The sequence below is a fragment of the Molothrus ater genome, chromosome 1 (genome assembly GCF_012460135.2).
Source record: "Molothrus ater isolate BHLD 08-10-18 breed brown headed cowbird chromosome 1, BPBGC_Mater_1.1, whole genome shotgun sequence".
Lineage (NCBI taxonomy): Eukaryota > Metazoa > Chordata > Aves > Passeriformes > Icteridae > Molothrus > Molothrus ater.
Window position 1 is genome coordinate 91,904,260 of NC_050478.2, and position 13,061 is coordinate 91,917,320.

General features: G+C 39.4%; 1 protein-coding gene across 1 annotated transcript in view; it reads right to left on the bottom strand.

Annotated features, from left to right (window-relative positions):
* Positions 1–136: 136 nt before the first annotated feature.
* The window catches only part of LOC118694662 (dynein axonemal heavy chain 5-like), a 149,647-nt gene continuing 136,722 nt past the window's right edge, over positions 137–13,061 (bottom strand). The window contains exons 75-77 of the mRNA XM_054517570.1: positions 7,191–7,399; positions 2,183–2,404; positions 137–838 (exon numbers count right to left, since the gene is read on the bottom strand). Coding sequence (XP_054373545.1) covers positions 620–838; positions 2,183–2,404; positions 7,191–7,399 — 650 coding nt within the window. The 3' untranslated portion in view covers positions 137–619. The remainder of the gene's footprint in view (positions 839–2,182; positions 2,405–7,190; positions 7,400–13,061) is intronic.

The window sequence follows — 13,061 nt, forward strand, 5'->3', positions numbered from 1 at the left end:
CACTTCTGTTTCTATGATTGTTTGCATTAAAAAGTGACTGTTCAAGCAAATGGTTGCAGCCATTAGTAAAACCACCCAGCAAGTTTAGAAATGCAAAATCAAAGGAGCTGTATATTGAAATACATGCAGATAAACATAAAACTTTACCATGCATTTAATTATCTTGTCATTACAGCTTTAATAATGCTATGGATGATGAGATTTTAACTACAAAGTTGAATTTAAAATAATTATATTATGAAAAATTATTGTATTAAAAAGAAAGATAACATCTACAAAAGAACCACCATAAGATGTCAGAGCAGTTGTCACTATCATAAGCACTTTTCAATGCAGTGCTTCCATTGTGAACAAGTTAGTTGATTATATTCTCACTTGCTTTATAAGAGTTGCCAAATTTACACCTGCAGCTGTTTTCCCTCTGATATTCCCAGGGTAAATAAAAGTAGTATTTTTGCTGTGAACAGAGTAATTTATGTGCAACTAACATAATCTCTATGTATCACCTGCCAATTCCCACCCCACTGTGAGAAGGCAGCCACCACTTTGACAATAACAATGCAACACTGGCTGCAGCTTCATCCTACTTGATGGCTCTTTCTTCCATAGCTGTCCATCCTTACTTCGAACTGCAGAGCAGTGCAACGCCCCTCAAAGTCCAGTGATCAGGATTCTGCACTGTTCTCAGATACAAAGAGAAGATGTAGGTCAGGTCTGTTCTCCGAGGCTTTCTGTAGACAGGGCAGCAGTACACATTTCCGTGTTGCCTCCTCGCGTCGCTCGGTGCTGTCGTGCTCACCGCATACACGTGGACCACGGGAAGGCTCGTGAACAGCACCTGAGAAGGTTAAAAGACACCCAGGGCTCAGCAGTACAGAAGCAGGACAGAGTGTCTGAATTCTTAAGACTAGAGCTAGATTCAGTGATGGCCTTCAGCAAAAGCAACTCAGCAGAGGTACAGGTGAGAGTACACTCACTGCTACACTCACTACTAAGTCCTACACCCACTACTACGTTGACACTAACTTTAGGCCCATGGCAGCTCAGGGACAACAGCCATCAGGAAGCCTGTTGGAAGGAAAGGAGAGCAGAAAAGTAGAAACATGGAAATCTGCATGCTGTGGAGGTAGATGGAAAAATGTCAGGGTGGTTCTAGGAGGGACAGCAACCATTGCCTTTTCCCCCTTCCTTTGCTCCTTTCACTGGTGCTTCCCATTTTTTCCCCACCTCCTTTTTCCTGAATGTCAGGACTAGAGCTACAAAAACCAAGCTGCAAACCTCTATACTGCTGACAGTGGAGCTTCTAACATCCAAAGTGCATCTTGCTGTTTATCCAAACTAGATCACCTCAGGTCTTCCACCAAGATAAAGTATTCATTGTCAGGGGATAAAACAGATCCAGATCCAAGAGCAACATGGAACTCTGCTGAACACTCCAGAGCACTTGAGTAAACTCCATGTTTGAAGGGGTCTTTTGACAAACCAGGCAATAGAAGTTACAGCTAGCAAGGTTTGGTTTGGAAAATTTTCTCTCAGCCAGACACAGAAATGTTTTACCTATGGACAGGAATTACCTCAATTCCAGTTCCAGGACAGTTAGCACTGGCTTGGAAAAAGTGTGCCACTGCAAACAATGACAACTTTCCCTGGACCGTGACTACAGTATCTAATCATTACTCCATAGCCAGATTTTAAATCTGCTTAGTCACATCAGTAAAATGTAACTCAATGCATGGATAACTGAGCATAAGCCCAGAACTAATACTCTGTCTCATATTAAAACACAAACACTGGGGATTTCTAGTCAACCAAACAATGACCTCCATATCAAACCTAGCCCAGGGCTTTGGAAGCTTTGATAAGGTCCCCCTTGGTCAGTCAAAAGAAGACTGGCTATGGGGTACATTATTTTATTCAAACATAACTGCTGCTGGGGCCCCTGAAGCCAAGAAGCCCAGCATCTGGTCTGCTGTAGTGCTATGCATCCTAAATTCATTTTCTGACAGAAGTCTTTTTGTTCACTTCTGGCAGGTAAAGAGTCTGTCCTCTTTCCAGCACCGCTAGTGTTGGTTACCCTCTTAAAACCTGTTGTGAAACTGCTGCTGCAGGCACCAGCATTCTTCCTGGTTTTCCCAGAGCAAATGCAATATGCCCCAGCCTGCTACACTGACTCAATCCTCACCTTTGGTGCTGACTCGATCAGCTTGCTGTTCCTGCGGTCCCAGCCGGCCCCTTCGAGGAATAGGCCGTGTATGTAAACCCCACCGATGTCAGCAGGAGGAGGCCCAACAACATCTTCTTTCATCATCTTGGTCACTTCACTGCATAAAACAACACTGTCCAGCTCCCACCCTTTGGCTAAATTCATGCGAGTTGTCTCTTGCCTCATGGCTGTTAGGAATCCCTAAGGAGACACACAGGAACATGGCAGAGAGGATTTTTTTTAAAGCCTTGAATTTAAACCATTTAAAACTTTTTTTTTTCCTATGTAAGTGACACCAGCTATATTAAAGCTCATTCCACAGAATTTCATGGGCATATAAACTAAATTTGGTAGTGTAAATCCAGTACCATGCATCCATACATGACTGGTGTGCACATGTTGGTGCTAAGCAGCCCCCAAGTTGGCTTACTCAATACATCAGAAGTGTCTGTATAATTCACCTCTCATGCCTTTTTTTACAACCAACCAGATCGAGAGATGTACATAATGTGATTATATACCAGATTAATGTGTTTTGAGAGATTCCAAACACAGGTGATTTCTAATTTCTCTAACACTGGCTATATTATTCATCTTTTCTTATACTAAACGTTGTAAGAAATGTTTTTCAGTCAACAAATAAGCCCTTACAGAACACAAAGGAAGTACCAGGTGGAATCATGCCATTAAATACTGAAATGCCTCTGACACTTTGCTCAGTTAAGTCTTTATATACTACAATAACATAGTATCTTAGACAACAGCAAGATAAAGCCAGAGCACTCCAGCAGCACAGAATAAAACTAACTCTCTGTTCTAGAGAGCTACAATCTCATGAGATTGGTATAAACTATCAAAAGACAAGCCAGGCTGAATATGCTTTTTAGCTTCCCTGATATAGCTGTCCATGGGAAAGCACAGTTCAGTACATGGGAAGTGCCTTAGTCCTTAGAGATGGGAGGGCAGACTCCTTTGCTGTTCCAGTGGTCATGCTGTAGATGTGGTAACCCATTTGTGTCGTGAGGAGGTGAACAAATAAAACACAAAATTGAATATGCAAGACCAATGAAAAGGACACCTAGGAAATAGGAAATTTCTTGACATATTTCAGAACAGGGAACTAAAGCATCTGGAGACAGAGATGGGGGGATAGAGAGCCACATGACGAACACACAAAGGTGGGAATCGGTGAGCCAACAGCACAGCAAGGAAGCAATCAGGATGGGAAGGAGGGAATTGAATGAGGAAATTGAAAGAGTTTTTTTCTTCAATATTCACAGAACGGGATGCTCTGTTGAGCTAACCATTAGGACCAAATGAATGGAAAGAAGTCAGATGTGGGAAAATCAGCAAATTGTCTACTGAATGCAGGGGCCAGTCTCTGGCTGATAGGACTGGAGTGCTCCAAGCACTTGGTCGCCATGCAATGCCCTTCAAGTTATGAGAATACAATACCCTTCAAGTTATGAGACCATGAGATGACTTTCAGGAACCCAGATGTTTCTGTTAACTCACACTGGTTGCTCCTCATTAATATAATACCAGAGACCCCAGGACAAGTGTTTCAAAGAGGCTTTGTGATAGCACAGATAATGGTAATTGCATTCAAAGTGGTTGAGAACTCCAGTGTATTGCTGAGGGAGACAGGATTAAAGGCCAAGTTCTTCTATCAGAAATGCCATTACATGAAAGCAGAATCATTGCAGTAATTTGTGGAATTTTAATTTGTAGAAACATGCCAGAACCAATAGTTTAAAATACATTAAGTGTTCACTGCTGTAAGGCCCCAGAGGGCTACTGGATCCCAGATAAACTGAAATATTAAAGAAAGAAGAGCCTGAAGAGGACAGAGCCATGACTGTATTAAGGGAATCAGTTCAAAGGCACCATGGAAACACTAGAATAAAAGTAAGCTCCAAGCTGTGAGTTGTCTTCAGGGATAAGGTTTAGATAGCAGATTATTCCTAGAGATTGCAGGACCTATACTCTTTCTGCAATGGGACTTTTCATGCTTATCTGCTCATTTGAATGAATCCGAGACAGCATTTGAAGACTGCAGCTGTGAGCTGGAGGCCCAGCTGGGTGTTCCAGAGTGGGTGTATGACACAACAAAGAGCAAGACAGAATCAAGTGGCTTGAGGTGCCACTGTACAGCTGAGGCTCTGGTTCATCCCAAAATCCTCCGTCAGGGACATAATGTACCAGTTACCATGACATTTGTTTCAGTTTCTGGTAAGCCTTTCTTTTTTTGTTTTGTTTTGGTTGGTTGGTTAGGTTTTTGGTATTTTTCTTGTATTTGTGTGTTTGCCTTTCCTCAATTTCTCCCTGTCCAGCTCACGGAAACCTGCTAAAGCTTTGCCCCTTTGCCATATAACAACTCATGTGAACTGACTCTGAACCTTCTAGTGAGGGAAAGCAGACACACATGGAAGTTATGACAAAAAACCATGAAAATCAGTTAAGTCTATTGCTCTCAGAATCATATTCTCTCCTTTACCTTACTTTGGAGGTTCCTTGTTTGGCACTTTGCAAATATAGAGCAGATTTGCTAGAACTAGCAGGTTTGCTAGAATTAAGCGGACACTGAGGAATGGAGGCATTCTGCTTCATATTCTGGTTAGTATTCACATTACTTTGGCATCTAAGGGTCACAGAAGTAGGTTGAGGTGTCATTATGCTGAGTACTACACAACCAGAAAGACAGCTTTGCCTCACAGTGCTTAAAATCTATATATAGGACAAGTGACAGGAACTGGATACGGAGATGCAAACAAGGAAACAATAAAACAGTGTCAGCCACTAATTGGAAATTGGGAGGTAGAAATGAGAAACACCTAATGTCAAGTTTTTGATGAAAAAAAAATCCAGTAACCTCAGATTAACTTCCAGGAGGGAAGAAAATTCATGGCATTTCTTGCATTTTTCACCCCAGTTATCTTGGCCCAGTGCAGACACACATGGGGCATCAGGTTTCTTTTGCATAGAAGTCTGAGCCAGCCCTCATTTATATCACTAAAAATAAAGATTAACTTCTGTGAAATTACTGAATTTATCCTAGTGTATAAACAGTCCAAGAGAAGGCAGAGTCTGGTCCTATATTATTTTTTATTGCCAGAATGCCTTGTTTTCCCAGCGCTATAAATCTATTTTATTGCCTTGCGTTATCCATGGCATTTATCCATTGACTGTGAAGCTAACAGTGAGATACATGCTAGTAGGAAAATGACTTAGGAGCTGCATTTCATCTCACAAATGAGTTTTTCTGACAACTTCTCAGGTATTACAAACAAGCCATTAGAACTGCAGCACTAATACCTCATCACCTCAGCTCGTTTAAGAAGACAAAAATCAATTTTCTGAATATGTGAAATTCTGAATATGTTAAACACAGTAGTATGGCTATTAACAAAATAATAGTTAATTAAATAGAAAATTAGTCTTTGCTCAAGTGAATTGCTTTTTTAGAATGAGCCACTCCCACAGCCTAGGTTACAGAAAATGGTGACTACAATAACCATCTGATTCTTAAGCTTGTGATTGTCAGCACAAATAAATTTTTTAATCTCTGCACACAATGTATTTAGGGACTTTAGGAACTAGGGGTTATGAAGTGTGTAATTTTTGTATTTCTAGAGGCTTTCTCATTTACTATGGTCTATTAAATCACAATTTGTTTGGGGACATTTTACACTGATTATTTGGCAGCTCTTTTCAGAAATTCAGCTATTTTGATCCAAAAAAATGTAGGCTGCCAAATTTGAGCTGGCCAAATTTCAGAACTGACACAACCCCCGAGCACAAAAAAGCCAGCTGAAATGTCCAGTACAAAATTTCTATCAGCTTTTGCTCATCTGTAGTGCAAAAGCAAACACCAACAAAGCCAAAAGGCTGTTAGGGTTGCATCCAGCCTGACCATTGCAAAAGTTACTTAGAAGTCTTTTAGATTGCTGCTATCAGTGTGTCGTTAGCAAACCAAGTGTGGAAGCACAATCATTTTATTAGAACTCCTACTCCTCTCCCTGCTACTCAAGAACTCTTTGCTCAGGGGTTCTGTGAGCCCCCTTCCATGCTATAAAGTTGTACCAGCAGACAGCTGACACACATCCAGGATAGATGATAGATGGATATTTCCCAGCAGTAGTCCTAGAGAATATTTGCCACTGTTGTTTTCTCTATTCTAGGCAGCTGTTTAAGCTAGCTTTTGCATTGCTAACAAGTACTGAGATTAAAATAGATCTTTAAAATAGCTCTTTCCTAAGGCTTCATAGAAACCTGTTGGCTGGATACTCTCACAATGACTCATTACCACAACTCACACTTCCCACAAACATCTGTGAATCATAAAAAGCTTTAATGAATGTGGATAGCTCTGCAAAGAAACTACACATCATCTAGGTATGTATACTTTACTTCTTTTAACTCTCCTCTCAGCTGTTCCCTTTTTGTGTTTCATTTCATGCCAGGTTTTTATTTTAGATGGTGCAGATGAGAGGCTGTATTTTTTATATGTCTCTGCAGACCCTGTCTGGCACAATTCTGGGGTGGTATGAATAACAAACCTTCCGTTTCAAGGAACTGATTTGCAAGGATTGAGAACCAAGTCCAAATCTCTTCTTCCTATGTCAAAGTTCTGGAACTTATCTTGTGTTGTACTCAGAGGGATTTTCATGCAATAAATAAAAACAGATTACTATAGTAGAGAAGAGGCAAAAAAAAGAAGATTAAGTTGAAATGTGAAAGCATGTACTTACCCAATTTCCTCACAATAATTAAACAGCCAAAAGATGTATTTCATTATTTCAGGAGCATTATTTTGTTCTAGCAAAGATTTCTTCAGTAGATACCAAAGATGTTTCATTCTATATTTATGCTAAAAAATCAATATAGATTATACTTCGCATAGTCAATATTAAGTCAACTTGAAGTTCTCCCAAGGTCTAATTTAGCTGTTACTCAGAAGTTATGAAGGTCAACGTGGCAATCTTACCTGAGGATTAAAGAATCCTGTCATCCAGAACTGGTTTGGACGGCCATCCTGCAGCCAGCTGCTGAACTGCTGGTTTCGCTCAAGAAGCTCAGTAAACCAAAATCCTAAAGTACTTGACTCCCAGGAAATCCTAAACCACAGTTTTGGAATTCTAGCATCATAAATATTATCTAAAGCATCTTGCAATTCTTCTGACATAATTATGGTTCCTGGAAGATAAGTAAAATGTTCAGAATGAACTTTCCCCTAGCTTGCAAAGGCAATTAAAACTTCCAAATGACATTCAAAGTCTAATAAACCCTCTTTTGTTGTGCCTTAATTGCACACCTGTAGCGCTGCAGTCTTATCAGTTTGCAGTTAATTTGTTCAAAATTATAAGACTTGATTCAAAGCTGAAGGCGATAAGATAAATGATATTTCTTCTGTTGTTTTGATCAGAAACAAAGATATGTTTCTTAAACAACTTCTTCTCCCTCATACACATTATTTGTATTCATTATATTCACAGTGTGTCTGGAATGTGATTAACCATTGAAAACTGTTTTATAAATTTTAATGGATCCTACATGCATGATCAATGATAGAGATACACTGTGTAACTCATCTATATCCTAAGCATGTACTAGCTGTGATTATATTCATGAAATTCACTATTACTAATGATAACTTTGTACACTTCCATTATCAAGATTCTCAATGGGAAAGCAGGAGCTAGAATAAAGCTAAAGGCAGGATTTTTTTTTTTTTGGCAATGCATACTCATGTAGTCCATGCATAGTGCTGTTCTCTCCACTAAAATGTTGGCATTTACTAAGACAGCGATTTTTCAGTGATACTCACCCTTCCATGTGCTAGAAGTTCCTACACCTTGTGTACTTTCAATAGAGATCTGAAACAGAGCCATGCCTCAGGATGACTTCTCTGTTCCAGAAACTGGTTCTGTTATTCTCTTACAGAAACTGGTCTGGTACCCCAACTTTGATTAAATATTCATATAAAACCAAAGTTTAGTGCATCATCATACACACAGCTGCTGTAATTCCCACAGGGACAACATGAGATACCAAACACAATTAAGTGGCTTCCATCACAGAACATGTAAAGGAAAGGGAAGGGGTCTGGGTGACTGCAAAGAAAAACTGCAATGGTCCATGCAAACATACCCATAAGGAAATGTGGCCTGTAAAAAGAAAGCATTTCAAATCCCTTCTTCCACTAAGGTTGAAGGGCTTCAGTTGAGGGGAAGGAAAAGAGCATCCAGGAAACCAAACACCAGCCTAATTTTGAAGAATACAGTACTACAACCTAAACAGTCCTTATTGTAGCGCGTGCAAATTTAGTGCATTCTACAACATATAAATGGCAAATATGCCTCAATTTCTTCTAGCAGATAATGAGTGATCTGTTTTCATTTATATGCACCTCTTTTTGGTGCAACAAATTATTTGAGAAAGCCATTAACTTTTACCAAACTGTAAATATTAAAAAAATAGCACCTATCCTGCATTCTCTGCAACCGCTTTGTAATCAGGCACAGAATCACACTCTGGGGTAGCTAAGAGATTTTTATAACATAAATAGTAAGCCTTCTCTTTGGTTATTAACCTTCTCTAATATATAACCAACATTCTAAGAGAACCAACATTTAAGAAATAAGCCACTCCATGTCCTCTCCACTTTGCTTAGAAAAGTGTAGTATTACACCATACACTTTATTCACCTTTTAGAGATAGAAAAAGTGGGGGGAAAAGTCTTGCAATGCATATTGGTTTCAACTTCAGAGCAACTGTACTGAGAGCACAAAACAAGTGAGGAGCATCCTGGTTTAGCCCTGGGGATCACTACCATTGAACTGAGAAAGGAAGAACTCTTTCATCTCTGGTTATTCCTTGTTTTCAGGCTGATACATTCAACTTTCTCCCTTCTTTCTCAATTCTTCTGGGCAGGCTGGAGCTTTTTAAATAGGAAGATACAACCAGTCTCTGCCCTGAAGCATTGTGAAATCCCTTGGGAAGTCTGCCTGCTATGACTCAGAGCAGCTGTTGAGAATGTAAGCCAGAGTGTTCTTGAGGATGAGGTATGTTCACAGCTCAGGCCGTGCCCGTATCTCTGCATAAATATTCCTAGTGAGTGGGTGTCATCTCTGGCAGTAGGCATCCAGTGCTTGAATTTCAGCACTAAATGGCATCTGTGGGTGTTGGGATGCATTCCTGCAGCCAAAATAGTCTGATAAAAATAAAAAAAAAAAAAACAACCCAAAATAAAATAATTGAATAATTGTCAGAAATAAAATCAGTACCATAGGAGAAAAATCACGCCATCTTTCTGGACAAAAGTGATAACGGTGTTTGAAAAACTATCTTTGATAAATTGAATGAATAGTACAATGTCATAGGCTTCTCATATTTAACTTCTGAGAACTCCAGAGCCCTGTACTAGGGCTCATAGACTGAATGTCCTATGAACTTAACATGACAGGCTCGAATGTTCTATGAATCAGACATGCCAACTGTTTATAACTTGGTTATTTTGGGGGTTACCCCATGGTATTCCCTTTCTTGAATGGAATAAAGGCCATCCAAAAATTACTGATGAAGGGTCAGGTCAGTTAAAGAAAAGAAGGCATTTCCATACTTTAAAAATAATATCTGCTATAACCATATGGTTTGCACAGTATTCACAGTTTGGAAATTAGGATTCCCCTTTTTGATTTCCCTACATTTATACCATCTCCCTTCTACACCACATCTAAATCTGTCCTCTTGCTGAGTGGTGAATAACCCAAATAAAACTTCTCAGTTCTGAGGATAACTAGTTTTTATTGATGGTTAAAGTAAATAATCTGGTTTTTTAAAGTGATCTGGTTTTAAGGTGATTCATTCAATAGATATAATGCTTTGAATAGGCTACATGAGGAGCTTGTATTATTTCTTGGAGTTGACCCTTTTCACTTTCATATCTCCCACAAATTGAATCTGAAAACTGTGAAATTTGTAAAATTTGGATCTGTTTTAAATTTCACATTTATGAAAGTGTCTATCTGGTCTAGGAAACTTGCATAGCTCATTTAAATGAGTAGCTAAAGTTAGGAACAAAGGAAGGATCTTAAATTCCAGCATGAACCAAAAAAAGCCTTGGTCCACTGACTGATTCTCTTCCCACAGGCACAGATGTAAATCAAATATAACAAGAATAATCATGTAGGATATAAATGAAATGAGAAAAAGCTACTTTCTCCATCAAGTACAATTTCCCAATAGCTGATATCATTATAATAAAATTGGAGACTAGCCCTGGAGGACAATACTTGCTAGACACTGCATCTGTTAAGCTAGCCTGAAGAGTACATAGAGAAAAAAGCTCAGTGAAAGCATCAATCCATTATTGACTGCCCCAGTTCTCAGCCCCAGAAACTGACCTTTTCAGCCTTTAATCCCACTCAAGTTTACCTCCCAAACAACTGTTTTGCTCTTGAGGCAGTCACACCTTGCCTCCACCACCAAGCTCCAATTCCCTCTTCTTTGCTGAACGTGTTGAAAAGAAAATACCAACTTGTTTATAACTTCCTAAGTTTTCCTCTCTTTCTTCCTTATGGCAACAGCTAACACTTGCCTGTGTTTTCTCCAAAGCTTTTTTAATTTTTCCACCCAAAGGCACAAGGTATAAAAGAGAATGTATGTTTTCCTATACCTAAAACTATTTTTTTTGCAAGATTTAGAAGGTTCTGCCAGCTCTGTGACCACCACTGCTGTGCTGATAGAAGTCGACTTCTTTGCTTCGGGCAGTTCTTTGGGTGTTTTCCTCTTTCTTCACTTTCTGTACTTATTCACTTAAGCATTTGGAGGTAATTCCCAGGAAGTTCTCAGAAGCTCATTAAATTCCTGTTAACTGTTTTAATTCTAGGCCCCTCAAAAGTTTGTCACTTTCTTTTGCTCCAACTCTAGAACGGGAAGGGTAAAACAGGCAGCCAAGACCTGCAATGCACAACACTCTCTCATGTTTTATTTGTAGGCTGGTACTCTCTCCGGCAGCATCTAACCTTTGCCCCTGTTCTGTTTTCTCTTTAAAGTTTAAAGCAGTAATTTGAAGATGAAAATCCACACACACCTCTGCAAAAAAAGTAATACAAATCACTACCCTGAGCTAGAGCAATACAACAGGCAGAAAAACTCTGTTCTGCACTTTGTCCTTAATGTGCAGTGTGTGTTTCTAAACAGTTGTCCTGGCCAGCATCATGGCAAGCATATGTAAGACCTATTAAGAAGTTCAGAAATGATGTGCCACACTGTGAAAGACAACAGGAGGCATTCTGGCATTCTTATCAGGATGAGAATTAAATAATGGATGAGAGCTGCTGAGCCAAGAGTAACTACACCCTACACCGCAAGACATACTAGACTCATCTCCTTCATTCCTCAAATGATTGTTACATTCCATTAATATCTTTACTGAGTGCTCTTAAATATTTTCAAACAAAATCCTCATCCAAAAGTGATGAATCCCTACAAGCCTCACACACACACACACACACACACACACACCAAAACTAAAACTGTGTTAGTGTTAGCAGTCTTATACCATTACAAGTCAAAACAGAACTTAGCCAGACATGGGGAATGAGTCCATACTTCTCCTTTCATGGGAAATTACCTTTCCTATGCACTCTGGCAAGATTAGTTTCCTGAGCTTCACTTTTTCACTATGTAGGTTAAAATAAATCACCAGCTACCTCTTTTGACTCTTTTAGACTTCATTTATATCCCTGTTATAAGGTGCTACATACGATGAACAGAAATTCCTTTCGGCATCATGATACAAATGGTACTTTCAACTTCATGGTGTTCAGAGTCGGAAAAAAGTAATTGTGAAAACCCAGGGCACCAGGAATATTTCTCTGTCTGCTCTGGGGTGCCCTGATCCCCAGGGGAGCACTGACTTTGACCCTCATACATAGAGAAAGTTTCCTAGACTTCAGGATAGACTAGAATCCACAAAAGTGTGAAATGGATTATAGAGAGTAGTGTAGGTGTATCACTTGGTGAGAAATTTAGGTTTTGGGATTTTTAGTATGTTGTGGATGGAAGCAAGATGGAGGGAACAGGGTGTTGTCCTGGGTTTCTTCTTCATGCTTCTTCTTCCTTCTTCTTCATGGGTGTTGGGTGGCATTTTGTAATTGGGCAGAAAAGTCTGCATTGCGGGCTCCTCGGGATCAGTTATGGGGTTAAAAGGGAAAATAATCTAGGTGCCGGTTCTTAATTGGATAGTTTAGTCTTAAAAGACCTTGTAACAAAAGTTTGTTAGCCATTTTGTGCCTTCTAATGAAAGGCTGCAGAACTCATGTTTGTGAGACTGTTTCACTCATAAGAAATAATAAACACTTGAGTCCAAATATGAACTACTGTCTCAAGTGCCTTCAATCCAGACCCAGAGAAACTGATAAGTAGTGAATCTTTATCGTGGGCTTCACTCATGAGCTTGTGTAGATGACCTAAAAATCCTACATAACTCCTATAACATGTGTAGAACTACATTGCCATAGAACTGCTGTATTTTCAGGAAACATGTTATGAGGAAAGGACTTCTCTCTCCTAACTCTGTAAATACTGTACAAATAGCAGTGGGAGTTCCGTGATCATGGGGCACATACATGACATGAAAAGATTAAAAAATCCAAAGTTTCTCTGATATTCTTCACTTGTTCATGAAGTGGGCAATTTAGGCAATTCCCAAGGATTAGTTTGAAAACACAAAGCTGTAAGGTACCAGAAACCAGAACCAAGTGGATACAGTTTTATGACCAAAGTAGAACCCAGATATAAGTAATGAGTTAAGCATTTTTTTGTCTCACAAGAAGCCCTTAAACACAATGTT